General features: G+C 48.2%; 1 protein-coding gene across 1 annotated transcript in view; it reads left to right on the top strand.

Moving 5' to 3' along the window:
• Positions 1–20033, top strand: part of THSD7A (thrombospondin type 1 domain containing 7A) — a 701817-nt gene that overhangs the window by 644846 nt on the left and 36938 nt on the right. The window contains exons 21-22 of the mRNA XM_075315710.1: positions 11570–11711; positions 12722–12837. Of these exons, the coding sequence (XP_075171825.1) occupies positions 11570–11711; positions 12722–12837 (258 nt within the window). The remainder of the gene's footprint in view (positions 1–11569; positions 11712–12721; positions 12838–20033) is intronic.

The raw sequence follows: 20033 nt of genomic DNA, 5'->3' as shown, positions 1-20033 counted from the left end.
CATCCAGCCTATATTACTGGGAGAGACACACAGAGCTCACATCCAGCCTATATTACTGGGAGAGACACACAGACCTCACATCCAGCCTATATTACTGGGAGACACACACATCACATCCAGCCTATATTACTGGGAGAGACACACAGACCTCACATCCAGCCTATATTACTGGGAGAGACACATAGGGCATACATCCAGCCTATATTACTGGTAGAGACACACAGAGCTCACATCCAGCCTATATTACTGGGAGAGACACACAGACCTCACATCCAGCCTATATTACTGGGAGACACACACCTCACATCCAGCCTATATTACTGGTAGAGACACACAGATCTCACATCCAGCCTATATTACTGGGAGAGACACACAGACCTCACATCCAGCCTATATTACTGGGAGACACACACCTCACATCCAGCCTATATTACTGGTAGAGACACACAGAGCTCACATCCAGCCTATATTACTGGTAGAGACACACAGACCTCACATCCAGTCTATATTACTGGGAAAGACACACAGACCTCACATCCAGCCTATATTACTGGGGGACACACAGACCTCACATCCAGCCTATATTACTGGGGGACACACAGAGCTCACATCCAGCCTATATTACTGGGAGAGACACACAGAGCTCACATCCAGCCTATATTACTGGGAGAGGCACAGACCTCACATCCAGCCTATATTACTAGGAGAGACACACAGACCTCACATCCAGCCTATATTACTGGGAGACACACACCTCACATCCAGCCTATATTACTGGTAGAGACACACAGAGCTCACATCCAACCTATATTACTGGGAGAGACACACAAAGCTCACATCCAGCCTATATTACTGGGAGAGACACACAGACCTCACATCTAGCCTATATTACTGGGAGACACACACCTCACATCCAGCCTATATTACTGGTAGAGACACACAGAGCTCACATCCAGCCTATATTACTGGGAGAGACACACAGAGCTCACATCCAGCCTATATTACTGGGAGAGACACACAGACCTCACATCCAGCCTATATTACTGGTAGAGACACACAGAGCTCACATCCAGCCTATATTACTGGGAGAGACACACAGAGCTCACATCCAGCCTATATTACTGGGAGAGACACACAGATCTCACATCCAGCCTATATTACTGGTAGAGACACACAGAGCTCACATCCAGCCTATATTACTGGGAGAGACACATAGAGCTCACATACAGCCTATATTACTGGGAGAGACACACAGAGCTCACATCCAGCCTATATGACTGGAAAGACACACAGAGCTCACATCCAGCCTTTATTACTGGGAGAGACACACAGAGCTCACATCCAGCCTATATTACTGGGAGAGACACACAGATCTCACATCCAGCCTATATTACTGGGAGAGACAAAGAGCTCACATCCAGCCTATATTACTGGGAGAGACACACAGAGCTCACATCCAGCCTATATTACTGGGAGAGACACACAGAGCTCACATCCAGCCTATATTACTGGGAGAGACAAAGAGCTCACATCCAGCCTATATTACTGGGAGAGACACACAGACCTCACATCCAGCCTATATTACTGGGAGACACACACCTCACATCCAGCCTATATAACTGGAAGAGACACACAGAGCTCACATACTGCCTATATTACTGGGAGAGACACACAGACATCACATCCAGCCTATATAACTGGAAGAGACACACAGAGCTCACATCCAGCCTATATTACTGGGAGAGACACACAGAGCTCACATCCAGCCTATATTACTGGGAGAGACACACAGGGCTCACATCAAGCCTATATTACTGGGAGAGACACACAGACCTCACATCCAGCCTATATTACTGGTAGAGACACACAGAGCTCACATCCAGCCTATATTACTGGGAGACACACATAGAGCTCACATCCAGCCTATATTACTGGGAGAGGCACACAGAGCTCACATCCAGCCTATATTACTGGGAGAGACACACAGAGCTCACATCCAGCCTATATTACTGGAAGAGACACACAGAGCTCACATCCAGTCTATATTACTGGGAGAGACACACAGAGCTCACATCCAGCCTATATTACTGGTAGAGACACACAGAGCTCACATCCAGCCTATATTACTGGGGGACACACAGAGCTCACATCCAGCCTATATTACTGGGAGAGGCACACAGAGCTCACATCCAGCCTATATTACTGGGAGAGACACACAGAGCTCACATCCAGCCTATATTACTGGAAGAGACACACAGAGCTCACATCCAGTCTATATTACTGGGAGAGACACACAGAGCTCACATCCAGCCTATATTACTGGGAGAGACACACAGAGCTCACATCCAGCCTATATTACTGGGAGAGACACACAGAGCTCACATCCAGCCTATAATACTGGGAGAGAGACACAGAGCTCACATCCAGTCTATATTACTGGGAGAGACACACAGACCTCACATCCAGCCTATATTACTTGCAGAGACACACAGAGCTCACATCCAGCCTATATTACTGGGAGAGACACACAGACCTCACATCCAGCCTATATTACTGGGAGACACACACCTCACATCCAGCCTATATTACTGGGAGAGACACACAGACCTCACATCCAGCCTATATTACTGGGAGAGACACATAGGGCATACATCCAGCCTATATTACTGGTAGAGACACACAGAGCTCACATCCAGCCTATATTACTGGGAGACACACACCTCACATCCAGCCTATATTACTGGGAGAGACACACAGACCTCACATCCAGCCTATATTACTGGGAGAGACACATAGGGCATACATCCAGCCTATATTACTGGGAGACACACACCTCACATCCAGCCTATATTACTGGTAGAGACACACAGAGCTCACATCCAGCCTATATTACTGGGAGAGACACACAGACCTCACATCCAGCCTATATTACTGGGAGACACACACCTCACATCCAGCCTATATTACTGGTAGAGACACACAGAGCTCACATCCAGCCTATATTACTGGTAGAGACACACAGACCTCACATCCAGTCTATATTACTGGGGGACACACAGACCTCACATCCAGCCTATATTACTGGGGGACACACAGAGCTCACATCCAGCCTATATTACTGGGAGAGACACACAGAGCTCACATCCAGCCTATATTACTGGGAGAGGCACAGACCTCACATCCAGCCTATATTACTAGGAGAGACATACAGACCTCACATCCAGCCTATATTACTGGGAGACACACACCTCACATCCAGCCTATATTACTGGTAGAGACACACAGAGCTCACATCCAACCTATATTACTGGGAGAGACACACAGAGCTCACATCCAGCCTATATTACTGGGAGAGGCACACAGACCTCACATTCAGCCTATACTACTGGGAGAGACACACAGACCTCACATCCAGCCTATATTACTGGGAGAGACACACAGAGCTCACATCCAGCCTATATTACTGGAGAGACACCTAGAGCTCACATCCAGCCTATATTACTGGGAGAGACACACAGACCTCACATCCAGCCTATATTACTGGGAGACACACAGACCTCACATCCAGCCTATATTACTGGGAGAGACACACAGACCTCACATCCAGCCTATATTACTGGAGAGACACACAGACATCACATCCAGCCTATATTACTGGGGGACACACAGAGCTCACATCCAGCCTAGATTACTGGGAGAGGCACACAGAGCTCACATCCAGCCTATATTACTGGGAGAGACACACAGAGCTCACATCCAGCCTATATTACTGGAAGAGACACACAGAGCTCACATCCAGCCTATAATACTGGGAGAGAGACACAGAGCTCACATCCAGTCTATATTATTGGGAGAGACACACAGACCTCACATCCAGCCTATATTACTGGGAGAGACACACAGAGCTCACATCCAGCCTATATTACTGGGAGAGACACACAGACCTCACATCCAGCCTATATTACTGGGAGAAACACACCTCACATCCAGCCTATATTACTGGGAGAGACACACAGACCTCACATCCAGCCTATATTACTGGGAGAGACACATAGGGCATACATCCAGCCTATATTACTGGTAGAGACACACAGAGCTCACATCCAGCCTATATTACTGGGAGAGACACACAGACCTCACATCCAGCCTATATTACTGGGAGACACACACCTCACATCCAGCCTATATTACTGGTAGAGACACACAGATCTCACATCCAGCCTATATTACTGGGAGAGACACACAGACCTCACATCCAGCCTATATTACTGGGAGACACACACCTCACATCCAGCCTATATTACTGGTAGAGACACACAGAGCTCACATCCAGCCTATATTACTGGTAGAGACACACAGACCTCACATCCAGTCTATATTACTGGGAAAGACACACAGACCTCACATCCAGCCTATATTACTGGGGGACACACAGACCTCACATCCAGCCTATATTACTGGGGGACACACAGAGCTCACATCCAGCCTATATTACTGGGAGAGACACACAGAGCTCACATCCAGCCTATATTACTGGGAGAGGCACAGACCTCACATCCAGCCTATATTACTAGGAGAGACACACAGACCTCACATCCAGCCTATATTACTGGGAGACACACACCTCACATCCAGCCTATATTACTGGTAGAGACACACAGAGCTCACATCCAACCTATATTACTGGGAGAGACACACAAAGCTCACATCCAGCCTATATTACTGGGAGAGACACACAGACCTCACATCTAGCCTATATTACTGGGAGACACACACCTCACATCCAGCCTATATTACTGGTAGAGACACACAGAGCTCACATCCAGCCTATATTACTGGGAGAGACACACAGAGCTCACATCCAGCCTATATTACTGGGAGAGACACACAGACCTCACATCCAGCCTATATTACTGGTAGAGACACACAGAGCTCACATCCAGCCTATATTACTGGGAGAGACACACAGAGCTCACATCCAGCCTATATTACTGGGAGAGACACACAGATCTCACATCCAGCCTATATTACTGGTAGAGACACACAGAGCTCACATCCAGCCTATATTACTGGGAGAGACACATAGAGCTCACATACAGCCTATATTACTGGGAGAGACACACAGAGCTCACATCCAGCCTATATGACTGGAAAGACACACAGAGCTCACATCCAGCCTTTATTACTGGGAGAGACACACAGAGCTCACATCCAGCCTATATTACTGGGAGAGACACACAGATCTCACATCCAGCCTATATTACTGGGAGAGACAAAGAGCTCACATCCAGCCTATATTACTGGGAGAGACACACAGAGCTCACATCCAGCCTATATTACTGGGAGAGACACACAGAGCTCACATCCAGCCTATATTACTGGGAGAGACAAAGAGCTCACATCCAGCCTATATTACTGGGAGAGACACACAGACCTCACATCCAGCCTATATTACTGGGAGACACACACCTCACATCCAGCCTATATAACTGGAAGAGACACACAGAGCTCACATACTGCCTATATTACTGGGAGAGACACACAGACATCACATCCAGCCTATATAACTGGAAGAGACACACAGAGCTCACATCCAGCCTATATTACTGGGAGAGACACACAGAGCTCACATCCAGCCTATATTACTGGGAGAGACACACAGGGCTCACATCAAGCCTATATTACTGGGAGAGACACACAGACCTCACATCCAGCCTATATTACTGGTAGAGACACACAGAGCTCACATCCAGCCTATATTACTGGGAGACACACATAGAGCTCACATCCAGCCTATATTACTGGGAGAGGCACACAGAGCTCACATCCAGCCTATATTACTGGGAGAGACACACAGAGCTCACATCCAGCCTATATTACTGGAAGAGACACACAGAGCTCACATCCAGTCTATATTACTGGGAGAGACACACAGAGCTCACATCCAGCCTATATTACTGGTAGAGACACACAGAGCTCACATCCAGCCTATATTACTGGGGGACACAGAGCTCACATCCAGCCTATATTACTGGGAGAGGCACACAGAGCTCACATCCAGCCTATATTACTGGGAGAGACACACAGAGCTCACATCCAGCCTATATTACTGGAAGAGACACACAGAGCTCACATCCAGTCTATATTACTGGGAGAGACACACAGAGCTCACATCCAGCCTATATTACTGGGAGAGACACACAGAGCTCACATCCAGCCTATATTACTGGGAGAGACACACAGAGCTCACATCCAGCCTATAATACTGGGAGAGAGACACAGAGCTCACATCCAGTCTATATTACTGGGAGAGACACACAGACCTCACATCCAGCCTATATTACTTGCAGAGACACACAGAGCTCACATCCAGCCTATATTACTGGGAGAGACACACAGACCTCACATCCAGCCTATATTACTGGGAGACACACACCTCACATCCAGCCTATATTACTGGGAGAGACACACAGACCTCACATCCAGCCTATATTACTGGGAGAGACACATAGGGCATACATCCAGCCTATATTACTGGTAGAGACACACAGAGCTCACATCCAGCCTATATTACTGGGAGACACACACCTCACATCCAGCCTATATTACTGGGAGAGACACACAGACCTCACATCCAGCCTATATTACTGGGAGAGACACATAGGGCATACATCCAGCCTATATTACTGGGAGACACACACCTCACATCCAGCCTATATTACTGGTAGAGACACACAGAGCTCACATCCAGCCTATATTACTGGGAGAGACACACAGACCTCACATCCAGCCTATATTACTGGGAGACACACACCTCACATCCAGCCTATATTACTGGTAGAGACACACAGAGCTCACATCCAGCCTATATTACTGGTAGAGACACACAGACCTCACATCCAGTCTATATTACTGGGGGACACACAGACCTCACATCCAGCCTATATTACTGGGGGACACACAGAGCTCACATCCAGCCTATATTACTGGGAGAGACACACAGAGCTCACATCCAGCCTATATTACTGGGAGAGGCACAGACCTCACATCCAGCCTATATTACTAGGAGAGACATACAGACCTCACATCCAGCCTATATTACTGGGAGACACACACCTCACATCCAGCCTATATTACTGGTAGAGACACACAGAGCTCACATCCAACCTATATTACTGGGAGAGACACACAGAGCTCACATCCAGCCTATATTACTGGGAGAGACACACAGACCTCACATCTAGCCTATATTACTGGGAGACACACACCTCACATCCAGCCTATATTACTGGTAGAGACACACAGAGCTCACATCCAGCCTATATTACTGGGAGAGACACACAGAGCTCACATCCAGCCTATATTACTGGGAGAGACACACAGACCTCACATCCAGCCTATATTACTGGTAGAGACACACAGAGCTCACATCCAGCCTATATTACTGGGAAAGACACACAGAGCTCACATCCAGCCTATATTACTGGGAGAAACACACAGATCTCACATCCAGCCTATATTACTGGTAGAGACACACAGAGCTCACATCCAGCCTATATTACTGGGAGAGACACATAGAGCTCACATACAGCCTATATTACTGGGAGAGACACACAGAGCTCACATCCAGCCTATATGACTGGAAAGACACACAGAACTCACATCCAGCCTGTATTACTGGGAGAGACACACAGAGCTCACATCCAGCCTATATTACTGGGAGAGACACACAGATCTCACATCCAGCCTATATTACTGGGAGAGACAAAGAGCTCACATCCAGCCTATATTACTGGGAGAGACACACAGAGCTCACATCCAGCCTATATTCCTGGGAGAGACACACAGAGCTCACATCCAGCCTATATTACTGGGAGAGACAAAGAGCTCACATCCAGCCTATATTACTGGGAGAGACACACAGATCTCACATCCAGCCTATATTACTGGGAGACACACACCTCACATCCAGCCTATATAACTGGAAGAGACACACAGAGCTCACATACTGCCTATATTACTGGGAGAGACACACAGACATCACATCCAGCCTATATAACTGGAAGAGACACACAGAGCTCACATCCAGCCTATATTACTGGGAGAGACACACAGAGCTCACATCCAGCCTATATTACTGGGAGAGACACACAGGGCTCACATCCAGCCTATATTACTGGGAGAGACACACAGACCTCACATCCAGCCTATATTACTGGTAGAGACACACAGAGCTCACATCCAGCCTATATTACTGGGAGACACACATAGAGCTCACATCCAGCCTATATTACTGGGAGAGATACACAGAGCTCACATCCAGCCTATGTTACTGGAAGAGACACACAGAGCTCACATCCAGCCTATATTACTGGGAGAGACACACACCTCACATCCAGTCTATATTACTGGGAGAGACACACAGAGCTCACATCCAGCCTATATTACTGGGAGACACACACAGACCTCACATCCAGCCTATATTACTGGGAGACACACACAGACCTCACATCCAGACTATATTACTGGGAGAGACACACAGACCTCACATCCAGCCTATATTACTGGGAGAGACACACAAAGCTTACATCCAGCCTATATTACTGGGAGTGACACACAGAGCTCACATCCAGCCTATATTACTGGGAGAGACACACAGAGCTCACATCCAGCCTATATTACTGGGAGAGATACACAGACCTCACATCCAGCCTATATTACTGGGAGAGATACACAGAGCTCACATCCAGCCTATATTACTGGGAGGGACACACAGAGCTCACATCCAGCCTATATTACTGGGAGAGACACACAGAGCTCACATCCAGCCTATATTACTGGGAGAGACACACAGAGCTCACATCCAGCCTATATTACTGGGAGAGACACACACCTCACATCCAGTCTATATTACTGGGAGAGACACACAGAGCTCACATCCAGCCTATATTACTGGGAGACACACACAGACCTCACATCCAGCCTATATTACTGGGAGACACACACAGAGCTCACATCCAGCCTATATTACTGGGAGAGACACACAGACCTCACATCCAGCCTATATTACTTGGGGACACACAGAGCTCACATCCAGCCTATATTACTGGGAGACACACACAGACCTCACATCCAGCCTATATTACTGGGAGAGACACACAGACCTTACATTCAGCCTATATTACTGGGAGAGACACACAAAGCTTACATCCAGCCTATATTACTGGGAGTGACACACAGAGCTCACATCCAGCCTATATTACTGGGAGAGACACACAGAGCTCACATCCAGCCTATATTACTGGGAGAGATACACAGACCTCACATCCAGCCTATATTACTGGGAGAGATACACAGAGCTCACATCCAGCCTATATTACTGGGAGAGATACACAGAGCTCACATCCAGCCTATATTACTGGGAGAGATACACAGAGCTCACATCCAGCCTATATTACTGGGAGAGACACACAGCTCACATCCAGCCTATATTACTGGGAGAGACACACAGAGCTCACATCCAGCCTATATTACTGGGAGACACACACAGAGCTCACATCCAGCCTATATTACTGGGAGAGACACACAGACCTCACATCCAGCCTATATTACTGGGAGAGACACACATAACTCACATCCAGCCTATATTACTGGGAGAGACACACAGAGCTCACATCCAGCCTATGTTACTGGGAGAGAAACACAGACCTCACATCCAGCCTATATTACTGGGAGAGACACACAGAGCTCACATCCAACCTATATTACTGGGAGAGACACACAGAGCTCACATCCAGCCTATATTACTGGGAGAGACACACAGAGCTCACATCCAGCCTATATTACTGGGAGACACACACAGAGCTCACATCCAGCCTATATTACTGGGAGAGACACACAGACCTCACATCCAGCCTATATTACTGGGAGAGACACACATAACTCACATCCAGCCTATATTACTGGGAGAGACACACAGAGCTCACATCCAGCCTATGTTACTGGGAGAGAAACACAGACCTCACATCCAGCCTATATTACTGGGAGAGACACACAGAGCTCACATCCAACCTATATTACTGGGAGAGAAACACAGACCTCACATCCAGCCTATATTACTGGGAGAGACACACAGAGCTCACATCCAGCCTATATTACTGGGAGAGACACACAGAGCTCACATCCAACCTATATTACTGGGAGACATACACAGAGCTCACATCCAGCCTATGTTACTGGGAGAGAAACACAGAGCTCACATCCAGCCTATATTACTGGGAGAGACACACAGAGCTCACATCCAGCCTATATTACTGGGAGAGACACACAGACCTCACATCCAGCCTATATTACTGGAGAGACACACAGAGCTCACATCCAGCCTATATTACTGGGAGACATACACAGAGCTCACATCCAGCCTATATTACTGGAGAGACACACAGACCTCACATCCAGCCTATATTACTGGGAGAGACACACAGAGCTCACATCCAGCCTATATTACTGGGAGAGACACACAGACCTCACATCCAGCCTATATTACTGGAGAGACACACAGAGCTCACATCCAGCCTATATTACTGGAGAGACACACAGAGCTCACATCCAGCCTATATTACTGGAGAGACACACAGACCTCACATCCAGCCTATATTACTGGGAGAGACACACAGAGATCACATCCAGCCTATATTACTGGGAGAGACACACAGACCTCACATCCAGCCTATATTACTGGGAGAGACACACAGAACTCACATCCAGCCTATATTACTGGGAGGGACACACAGACCTCACATCCAGCCTATATTACTGGAGAGACACACAGAGCTCACATCCAGCCTATATTACTGGAGAGACACACAGACCTCACATCCAGCCTATATTACTGGAGAGACACACAGAGCTCACATCCAGCCTATATTACTGGAGAGACACACAGACCTCACATCCAGCCTATATTACTGGAGAGACACACAGACCTCACATCCAGCCTATATTACTGGGAGAGACACACAGACCTCACATCCAGCCTATATTACTGGGAGAGACACACAGAGCTCACATCCAGCCTATATTACTGGGAGAGACACATGGACTGATTCCTACCTGCAGGAATCCCCGGGGCCTCTTCTGATTTGCACGCCGGGGGTAAAGGTCTGAATCTGCTCTCACAGAAGCTTAAACAAAATATAAAAAAACAATCACAATATTTTGTCTTCAAAATTAAAAATATAATTGTAAAAAAAAAGAACCGTAATGATACTTCTGCCTGGAAGTTCTCATGATACAAAACAGTAGAAAGCACCATAATAAGGGTAATTACAATGTGACAATGCGGTTGCAGAGCGCGCTTGTGTCTGGAGATCGTCATTATTATGTAGATGCGCTTCCAGCTTTATAATCACATGTTTAGTGTTTTAATTCTCGGCTCGAGCCGCGGATTGTTGTTTCCTTAATTTGCTTGTCTCATGTGTGATGTCTGTTTGCAGACGCAGAAGAAGAGCGCTGAAAGCCGCGTGCGTCTGCCATGTTCACCCCGTGTGCTTACCTTACTGTTTTCCAGCCGTGTGATGGAGCCGGATTTCGCGAGCGGTCGGCCATACCCATACGACAGGCAGCGGAGGGCAAAGTCTGCCACATCGCCACCGAAACCGAGACGTGTGTCCTCAATAGGAACTGTTACCATTACGAATACAATGTGACAGGTGCGCGGCAGGGACGAGTACAGTACTAATGATTTCCTCATATGCAGAATGCTCATGGGCGTTAACCTGTAAAGCAGGGGTGGGGTTATGCAAATAGGAGGACTGTAATGAGGACTGGAGCCAAGGAACACATCAGAGCTGCATTCATACATCTGCAATCTTCATAACTAAGATCCCAAAGCATGCATTGCCTTTAGCTAATGAAAACCTTTTCACTGCATTATGAAATCTTCTCACATGTCACAATCTGTTTCCAATTGCAAACAGCAGAATAGTGAGTGCAGCTCTGGAGTATAATACAGGATGTAGCTCAGGATCAGTAATGTATGTACACAGTGACTGCACCAGCAGAATAGTGAGTGCAGCTCTGGAGTATAATACAGGAGATAACTCAGGATCAGTGCAGGATCAGTAACGTAATGTATGTACAGAGTGACTGCACCAGCAGAATAGTGAGTGCAGCTCTGGAGTATAATACAGGAGGTAACTCAGGATCAGTGCAGGATCAGTAACGTAATGTATGTACACAGTGACTGCACCAGCAGAATAGTGAGTGCAGCTCTGGAGTATAATACAGGAGGTAACTCAGGATCAGTGCAGGATCAGTAACGTAATGTATGTACAGAGTGACTGCACCAGCAGAATAGTGAGTGCAGCTCTGGAGTATAATACAGGAGGTAACTCAGGATCAGTGCAGGATCAGTAATGTAATGTATGTACAGAGTGACTGCACCAGCAGAATAGTGAGTGCAGCTCTGGAGTATAATACAGGAGGTAACTCAGGATCAGTGCAGGATCAGTAATGTAATGTATGTACAGAGTGACTGCACCAGCAGAATAGTGAGTGCAGCTCTGGAGTATAATACAGGAGGTAACTCACGATCAGTACAGTATAAGTGGTATAATGTATTTACAAACTTGCTAAATATTTATGTAGATTATATATATATAAATAATGATGTAGCACAATGTAATGATGACAGCAGTGATCAGAGTTGTGTTCTCTGTAGACTGGAGCACGTGTCAGCTCAGTGACAAGGCCGTGTGTGGAAATGGAATGAAGACCCGGATGCTGGACTGTGTGCGCAGTGACGTCAAATCGGTGGCTTTGCAGTTCTGTGAAGAGGTAAGTGATGTATATATAGTTTATACACTGATGAATATGATCTTTGAAAATGCAGTAAATACCGATAATCATGGGTAAGAGATTAGGGGACTTTTTTGTGCAAATAATACCTGCACCAAATTGTGTGACATAGAAGGGATCATCCGCTTCTTAGGCTTTACTTGCAGACAATATTATGGCTTTATGTTTTGCCATTTACGTACACAAGCGTTTTACCATCCAGGTGACTCCAACACCGGGTGGACTATAGGACTGAATCTTACTAAAGGGATTGTCTCAACCTCCTAGGATGGGTAAACTTACAAAGTGCTTATGAAAAGAAGCAACCCTGCAATTTACTTCTTACTAAAAATCCTGAGGAATATCTGATTCCATAGTTTACTGCTCGTTGCCTATTTTACCATCCCCCCTGTGCAGTCTTATCAGAGATGGATGGTTTCCTAGCACAGTAGCTCGCACTTGCGTGTTTGCTGCATAGTTGGCTGGATTTGCAGGATCCGGCACGCTGCAATGTAGAACAGTGGTATGACCATGAGCACTCAATGTTCGGGAGTAGACCTGGACAAGCAGGTAGACGGGAGGCAGAGTAGCGGTGCGCTCCTGACGAAAGGAGATAAGGCGATCCCTCTAAGGGTTCTCCCCATTCTATGACCCATCCTCGGCCCATGTCTTTATAGGGTGCTGTGAGGGCCGGGGAGGACTGGTAGGCCCAGGAGGTGGATCCACTGGACCGAGCACCCCACCTGGAGGGCAGGGTACACGGTAGCTGGAGCACTAACGTGGCAGGAACGGGTGCAGGTATCAGGAAGCAAAGACAGGACCAGGTCACTAAGGTCACAGCGAACTTTAAGGCAGTAATAGGAAACAGGAACAAAGACCTGAGCACCTAGCTCACAAGACAAGGCATAGAAACACACGCGATGATCAGGCCCCGCCCACATGGAGAGGCCAGTCTTATATACTCAGCACAGCCTCAGGTCATTTCCTGTTGCAGCAGTGCTGGGGCTATAAGACCAGGTGAGTGGGCGCGGCCCGGTCCTATACAGAACATTAGTCAGAATCAGACTCCTGAGACCAGGAACAGGACTCTGGGGAGCAAGAGCGGGAATGGCAGGCGTGACCGGTGGACGCATGGACTGGACTATTGAGGAAGGAGCGGTGGTACGCTGGCGAGGCTGGATCAGTGGGTACAGAGCGGTGGCGTGACGCAGGTGTGACTGGCTCAGTGGTTACGGAGCGGTGCCTGGATGGTGAGACCGGCTCAGTAGGTAAGGAGCGCTGCTGGGACACCTTGAAGCCCCCCTCTCCGAGCAAAGGACCCCCGGGGCACCCTGGACCGAGCCCCCGGACCGTAACCCAGCGCAAAGGAAAGGAGGGACGGCTGACCCCATGCACCCTTCCGGACCGCAACACGCTTAACCGAAGATTTTCGAGCAGTGGCAATGGAAGCAACGGAAAGGGAAGGACAGTCAGAAGCAGGACTGGAATCCTGGATGACCGGATCGGGCGTCTCGGACCGGGTATCGGTCAGTCTCATCCTCAGTAGCCGCTGGACTCAAAGTCTCAACTCTAGAAGATGGTAGAATCAAGGTCTCGGATGCCTGGGGCGGTGGAACGTCACTGGATAGCGTAGTCTCTTCTTCAGGATCCTGCAGCTTGACTGAGTCAAGTGCCAGGGGCTGAGGAACAGGCTGCAATCAGGTTTCGTGGCACAAGGGACTCCAGCGGGTAATCGCGCCAGAGCACCAACTAATAACAGGGTCATGGAGTTTCAGCCAGGGAAGGCCCAACAGGAGCTCAGGAGCCATCCTCGGGATCACATAGAAGGCGATGGTCTCTGTATGCGAAGTGCCAACCTGGAGGTTCACAGGCTCGGTGGTATACCGGACAGGTTCGTAGAGCGGTTTGCCGTCTACGGAGGCGAACCAGAGGGGCTTCTTCAGCGGGGTGACAGGGACCTGGTATTTGTCTACCGTGGCCTGGTGGATAAAGTTGCCTGCCGCCCCAGAATCGATGTGAGCCTCAGCTGAAAACCGGGTCCCCTCTGTCGTCACCCGGACAGTCTGTTTAACTGGAACCAAAGAAATTTCGGTAGCAAGGGTGGCGGTTCCCACCATCCCTTGGACCTGGGGTCTACCAGGTTTCTTAGGGCATGTTCGAAGCATATGTGACCCGTCTCCACAATAGAAGCACAGGCCCCGGGCGAGCCGTTCTGCACAGCGTTGCTTGGCTTGGGTCAGACGGTCCACTTGCATGGGTTCTGGCGATAAGTCACGGAAAGGCAGGGACGAGGGTGCGGTAGGTCTCTGCGGGGGCAAGGCGTGGCAAGGTGGTCGCTTCTCCCGGACTATCTCTTTGGTACGCTCCTGAAAACGGAGGTCAATCCGGGTGGCCAGGGAAATCAAAGCGTCCAAGGTTCGTGGAACATCACGGCCGGCTAGTTCGTCTTTGATGCGGCCAGAGAGACCTTCCCAAAAGGCCGCCGTCAAGGCCTCATTCTTCCAGCCCAGCTCAGAGGCGAGCGTGCGGAACTGGATGGCGTATTGGCCGACGGTCAGGGTCCCTTGGTGTAGCCGGAGAAGCGAAGAGGTCACTGCGGTAGTTCGTCCGGGCTCATCGAAGGTACTTCGGAAAGCTCGCAGGAGGTCCTGGATGTCGGTGGTCATCGGGTCCACGTTCTCCCACAGGAGCTTAATCCAGGCCAGGGCTTCACCTTCCAGGTGTGACATAAGGAACGCCACTTTAGCATGGTCTGAGGTGAACAAGTGCGGGAGCAACTGGAAGTGCAGGGAGCACTGGTTCAGGAAACCACGGCAGGACTTGGGATCCCCTGCATAGCGAGGCTATTCTGTCTCTTCCTTGTAGCAATGAATCAAACCGCTGTAATTATCAGTCCCTTAGATAACTGTATGGTTTTACTCACTCTACGGCTTCCACAGATAGCTCAACTCAGCCCAACGATGACTTGTAGGAAGACAAGGAGAAACGCTGTAGTTTTCTTCTAGAATCTTGTATTGTACAAAGTATAGGCAGGTGAGAAGGAATAATCTGTACAGGGTTGCAGACATGTCTCTTCAGCAATGATTTCTCTAGACTAACTGAAGGAGAAGGGAGGAGCATTCTATACAGAAGCCAACTAAGGGGGGTACATAGGGACAAAGTCTAATCTACCTAGCAACAATAAAGGAATTTCCTGATAGGAGGAAAAATATGCAATGCAAGAATTATATACAACAGGTTGTTCCCATTCATGGGACACAACACTCCCCGTCTGAAATCATATGATTTCACAAGTCCTTCTACGACGTAAGGAGTCGATCCTGTCCCTCGATGTCACGAAACCTGTAACGAGATAAGAGACAACACAAAAAATGCAACGTAATGCACTGAATTCAAGTCCATGCTTTGTTGATGACGCATTGTCCTTGCGTAAAAAATGAAAAAGTAGAAAAATGTTAAACATGAATTCAAGTTCAACAAACCCATCTTCAGATTGGGGAAGCCGCAAACATGCCAACTCTTCCTCCAACCCAATAATCCAACGGTAAAGTTTTAATCCAAAGGAAAAGTTCAAGGTTCAATTGGACACGGACAGTTGTGTCTCCGTACAGCAGGGGTAAGGAAAGGTGCGCTCCCCGCCGTGGCAGTGTCCAACGACAAAGTTCATGTAACGTCCTCCTTTGGTAAAAGTAGCACGAGTTCGGTGACTGGACGAAAGAAGACTCGGGGTGAACCGCCCTTTGTCACCTTTACTTCTACCTTCCGGGTCCTTCCATCGTCGCTGAGTACAGCCTTGGTGATGAGTCCCATTGGCCACTCGTTGCGATGAGCCTCTCTGTCTTTCAGCAAGACAATGTCTCCTACTTGCAGGTTAGGAGATGACTTCTGCCATTTGTGACGGCTTTGAAGCAGATGCAAATACTCGGTCTTCCACCGATGCCAGAACACATTGGACAGATGTTGTACTTGCTTCCATTGACGTCTGAAAATGTCCTTTTGATTGAAGTCCCCAGGAGGGACTGAAACAGCTCCAATTTTCTGTGTGAGGAGTGTGGCTGGAGTGAGAATCATTGGAGCTTCGGGGTCGGATGATACAGGAACCAGAGGTCTGGCGTTTATTATAGCGGAAACCTCTGCGAGGAAGGTCACCAGCACTTCGTGGGTTAGAGGAAGTTTGTGATTTAGTAGCATGGAATCAAGGATTCTTCGTGCGATTCCAATCATGCGTTCCCAGGATCCACCCATGTGTGATGAGTGTGGGGGATTGAACACCCAGGTACAGCCGTTGTCAGCCAAGAAGTTGTTTAGCTGCAGTTCCTTACAAACCCCTGTGAAACTAGTTCCACAGTCGGACCGGAATTGTTTGGCAGGCCCGCGGATGGAGAAGAACCTTCTTAGGGCATTGATGAAGCAGGAAGAGTCCATGGATTCAATTACTTCAATGTGAACTGCACGGATGCTAAGACAGGTAAATAGGACAGCCCATCGCTTACTACTTGCAGCTCCTCCACGAGTTCTTCTTGTGATGACTGACCATGGACCAAAGACGTCTACACCGACATACGAGAAAGGCTGATCTGTACTTAAACGATCTGTCGGAAGATTTGCCATCTGCTGATGTTGATATCTTCCTCTTAACCTTTGGCACTTGACGCATCTATGAAGCACAGAAGAGACACACCTTTTCGCCCCAACGATCCATAAACCGGCAGACCTGATCCTGCCTTCGGTAAGCTGTCTACCTTGATGCTGCACTTGTTCATGATAGTGTCGGACTAACAAGGTAGCAACGTAGTGTCGACCGGGAATTATAATAGGATTCTGTTCCTTGTTATGCAGATCAGATTTTCCAATCCGGCCGCCCACTAGTAGCAACTTGTGATCGAGCACTGGATTCAGGTTGAAGAGCGAACTGGTTTTGGAAAGGTTAACACCCTTTTTGATGCTGTCAATCTCGTGGCGATATACTTCTTGCTGTACACACTTGAGTATGACTTGTTCGGCACGTTCTTTGTCGATGACACCAGAATGATTCGCACACATGTGCCAGCCGTGGCACGTTGAAGACTTGTAGAAACAGTGAGCGATGTGAATAAGACGAGCTACGGCTCGTACCGCAGATGACCAACTTGAGAAGCGCTCGAAGCGATGAGGTCTCAACTTCTGTTTTGATGTCACTGAAGTGTAGCAAGCGGAGATGATTGGTCTAATTTCCTTATCGGACTCTGGTTCCACCAGCTCGTACATGTTGCCGATGTAGTTGTCGCAGGTCTCCTCGTATAAGATACTTGGAGGCGTCAGCCACATGTTGTCGCCAAGTTTGGACGCAGCAATGAGTCTCGTTCCTCGGTCAGCTGGATTTTGTTCGGTGGGAATGTGGTGCCACTGTTCAGGACGAGCGAAGCTTCTGATACGTTCTACTCTGTTACTCACGTAGACATAGAACTGCTTCGTTTGGTTATATATGTACCCCAGTACCACTTTACTATCGGTGTAGAATGTGAAGGATTCGATTGTGAGGTCCATTTCATCTCTCACAACCTCAGCGATTTCTACCGCCAATACTGCGGCACAGAGTTCGAGCCTGGGCACTGAGTGTGCGGGTTTTGGAGTCAGTTTAGCCTTACCCAGGATGAACCCGCAGTCCACTTTGTTGTGCCTTCCGAAGGTCTTCAGATAAGCTACTGCAGCTATGGCTTCTGTAGACGCATCGGAGAAGATGTGAACTTCTCTTTTAATGACAACCAAAGAAGACCTTGACGAATAACAACGTGGAATCCGGAGTTTTTCGAGTACCTTCATGGACTTCTTCCAGGCCTCCCAACGTTGTTGTTTCTGGGATGACAGCGGAGCATCCCAATCTGTATTTTCGGCAGTAAGCTGTCTTAGCATGATCTTACCTTGGACGGTGAAGGGTGCGACAAATCCGAGGGGATCATAGATGCTGTTTATCACAGATAGCACTCCTCGTTTAGTGAATGGTTTGTCACAGAGTGATACTTGAAAGGTGAAAGCATCCTGTTTGATGTCCCATAGCAGGCCGAGGCTACGTTGTGTAGGAGGGACGTCGGAACCCAAGTCGAGGTCTCTCAAACTTGTGGCGTGGTCTTCGGGTGGAAACGCTTCCATTACCTCTGGATTATTAGATATAATCTTATGGAGTCTGAGATTTGATGCAGCAAGCATTCCCTGAGTTTTGGAAAGCAGATTGACGGCTTCTTCACTCGAGGATAAGGACTTGAGCCCATCGTCCACGTAGAAGTTCCTTTCTACGAATTGACGAGCCTCATGCCCGTACTCTTCCTCACCTTCTCGGGCGGCCCGTCTCAGTCCATAGATTGCCACAGCTGGTGAAGGGCTGTTTCCGAAAACGTGTACCCTCATCCGGTAGTCTATGACTTCGTTTTGGATATTATTGTCCTTGTGCCATAGGAACCTAAGATAGTTCCGGCTGTCTTCTTTCACGATGAAGCAGTGGAACATCTGCTGGATATCGGCCATTATTGCCACGGGTTCTTGCCTGAAACGAATCAACACTCCAATGAGACTGTTGTTCATGTTGGGTCCGGTGAGAAGAAGATTGTTAAGGGAGACGCCTTCGTGCTGAGCGCTGGAGTCGAACACCACCCTGATCTGGTTGGGTTTACGAGGATGGTAGACCCCAAAGGATGGAAGGTACCAACATTCTTCTCCTTCTTTCAACGGTGGTGCCGGTTCAGCATGATTTCTGTCGAGGATATTTTGCATAAACTCGACAAAGTGTTTCTCCATCTCTGGTTTTCTTTTCAAGGTTCATTTTAGAGAGGAGAACCTTGCGGTTGCTTGCTGGAAGTTGTTTGGCAACCTTGGCCTTGGAGACCGAAAGGGTAATGGGGCTACCCAACTGTTAGAGTCATTTTGAGAGAACTCTTTATCCATAATCTTTATGAATTCCTTGTCTTCTCTCGTCGGTGCCAACTTATTGTCTTCATTTGTAGACTCAAACACTGTTGACCCGAAGTCGTCATCCCAGAGATAGTATGCGTCCGCGCAGTCGGGCGGCTGCTGTCGCCACCTGGTGTCGCTCAGCCTCTCTTTCACCCAGTAGTGATGTGGACATGGTTGAAAGTTAGTGCCGCGACCGTTTGGGAGGATGTGCGTCTTGTAGGAGGAGATCGCGTCGGGACTTTTCATTTTGCCTACGCAGACGTTTCCTA

The sequence above is a fragment of the Anomaloglossus baeobatrachus genome, chromosome 6 (assembly GCF_048569485.1).
Source record: "Anomaloglossus baeobatrachus isolate aAnoBae1 chromosome 6, aAnoBae1.hap1, whole genome shotgun sequence".
Taxonomy (NCBI): domain Eukaryota; kingdom Metazoa; phylum Chordata; class Amphibia; order Anura; family Aromobatidae; genus Anomaloglossus; species Anomaloglossus baeobatrachus.
This window is presented reverse-complemented; position numbering and strand designations above follow the sequence as displayed.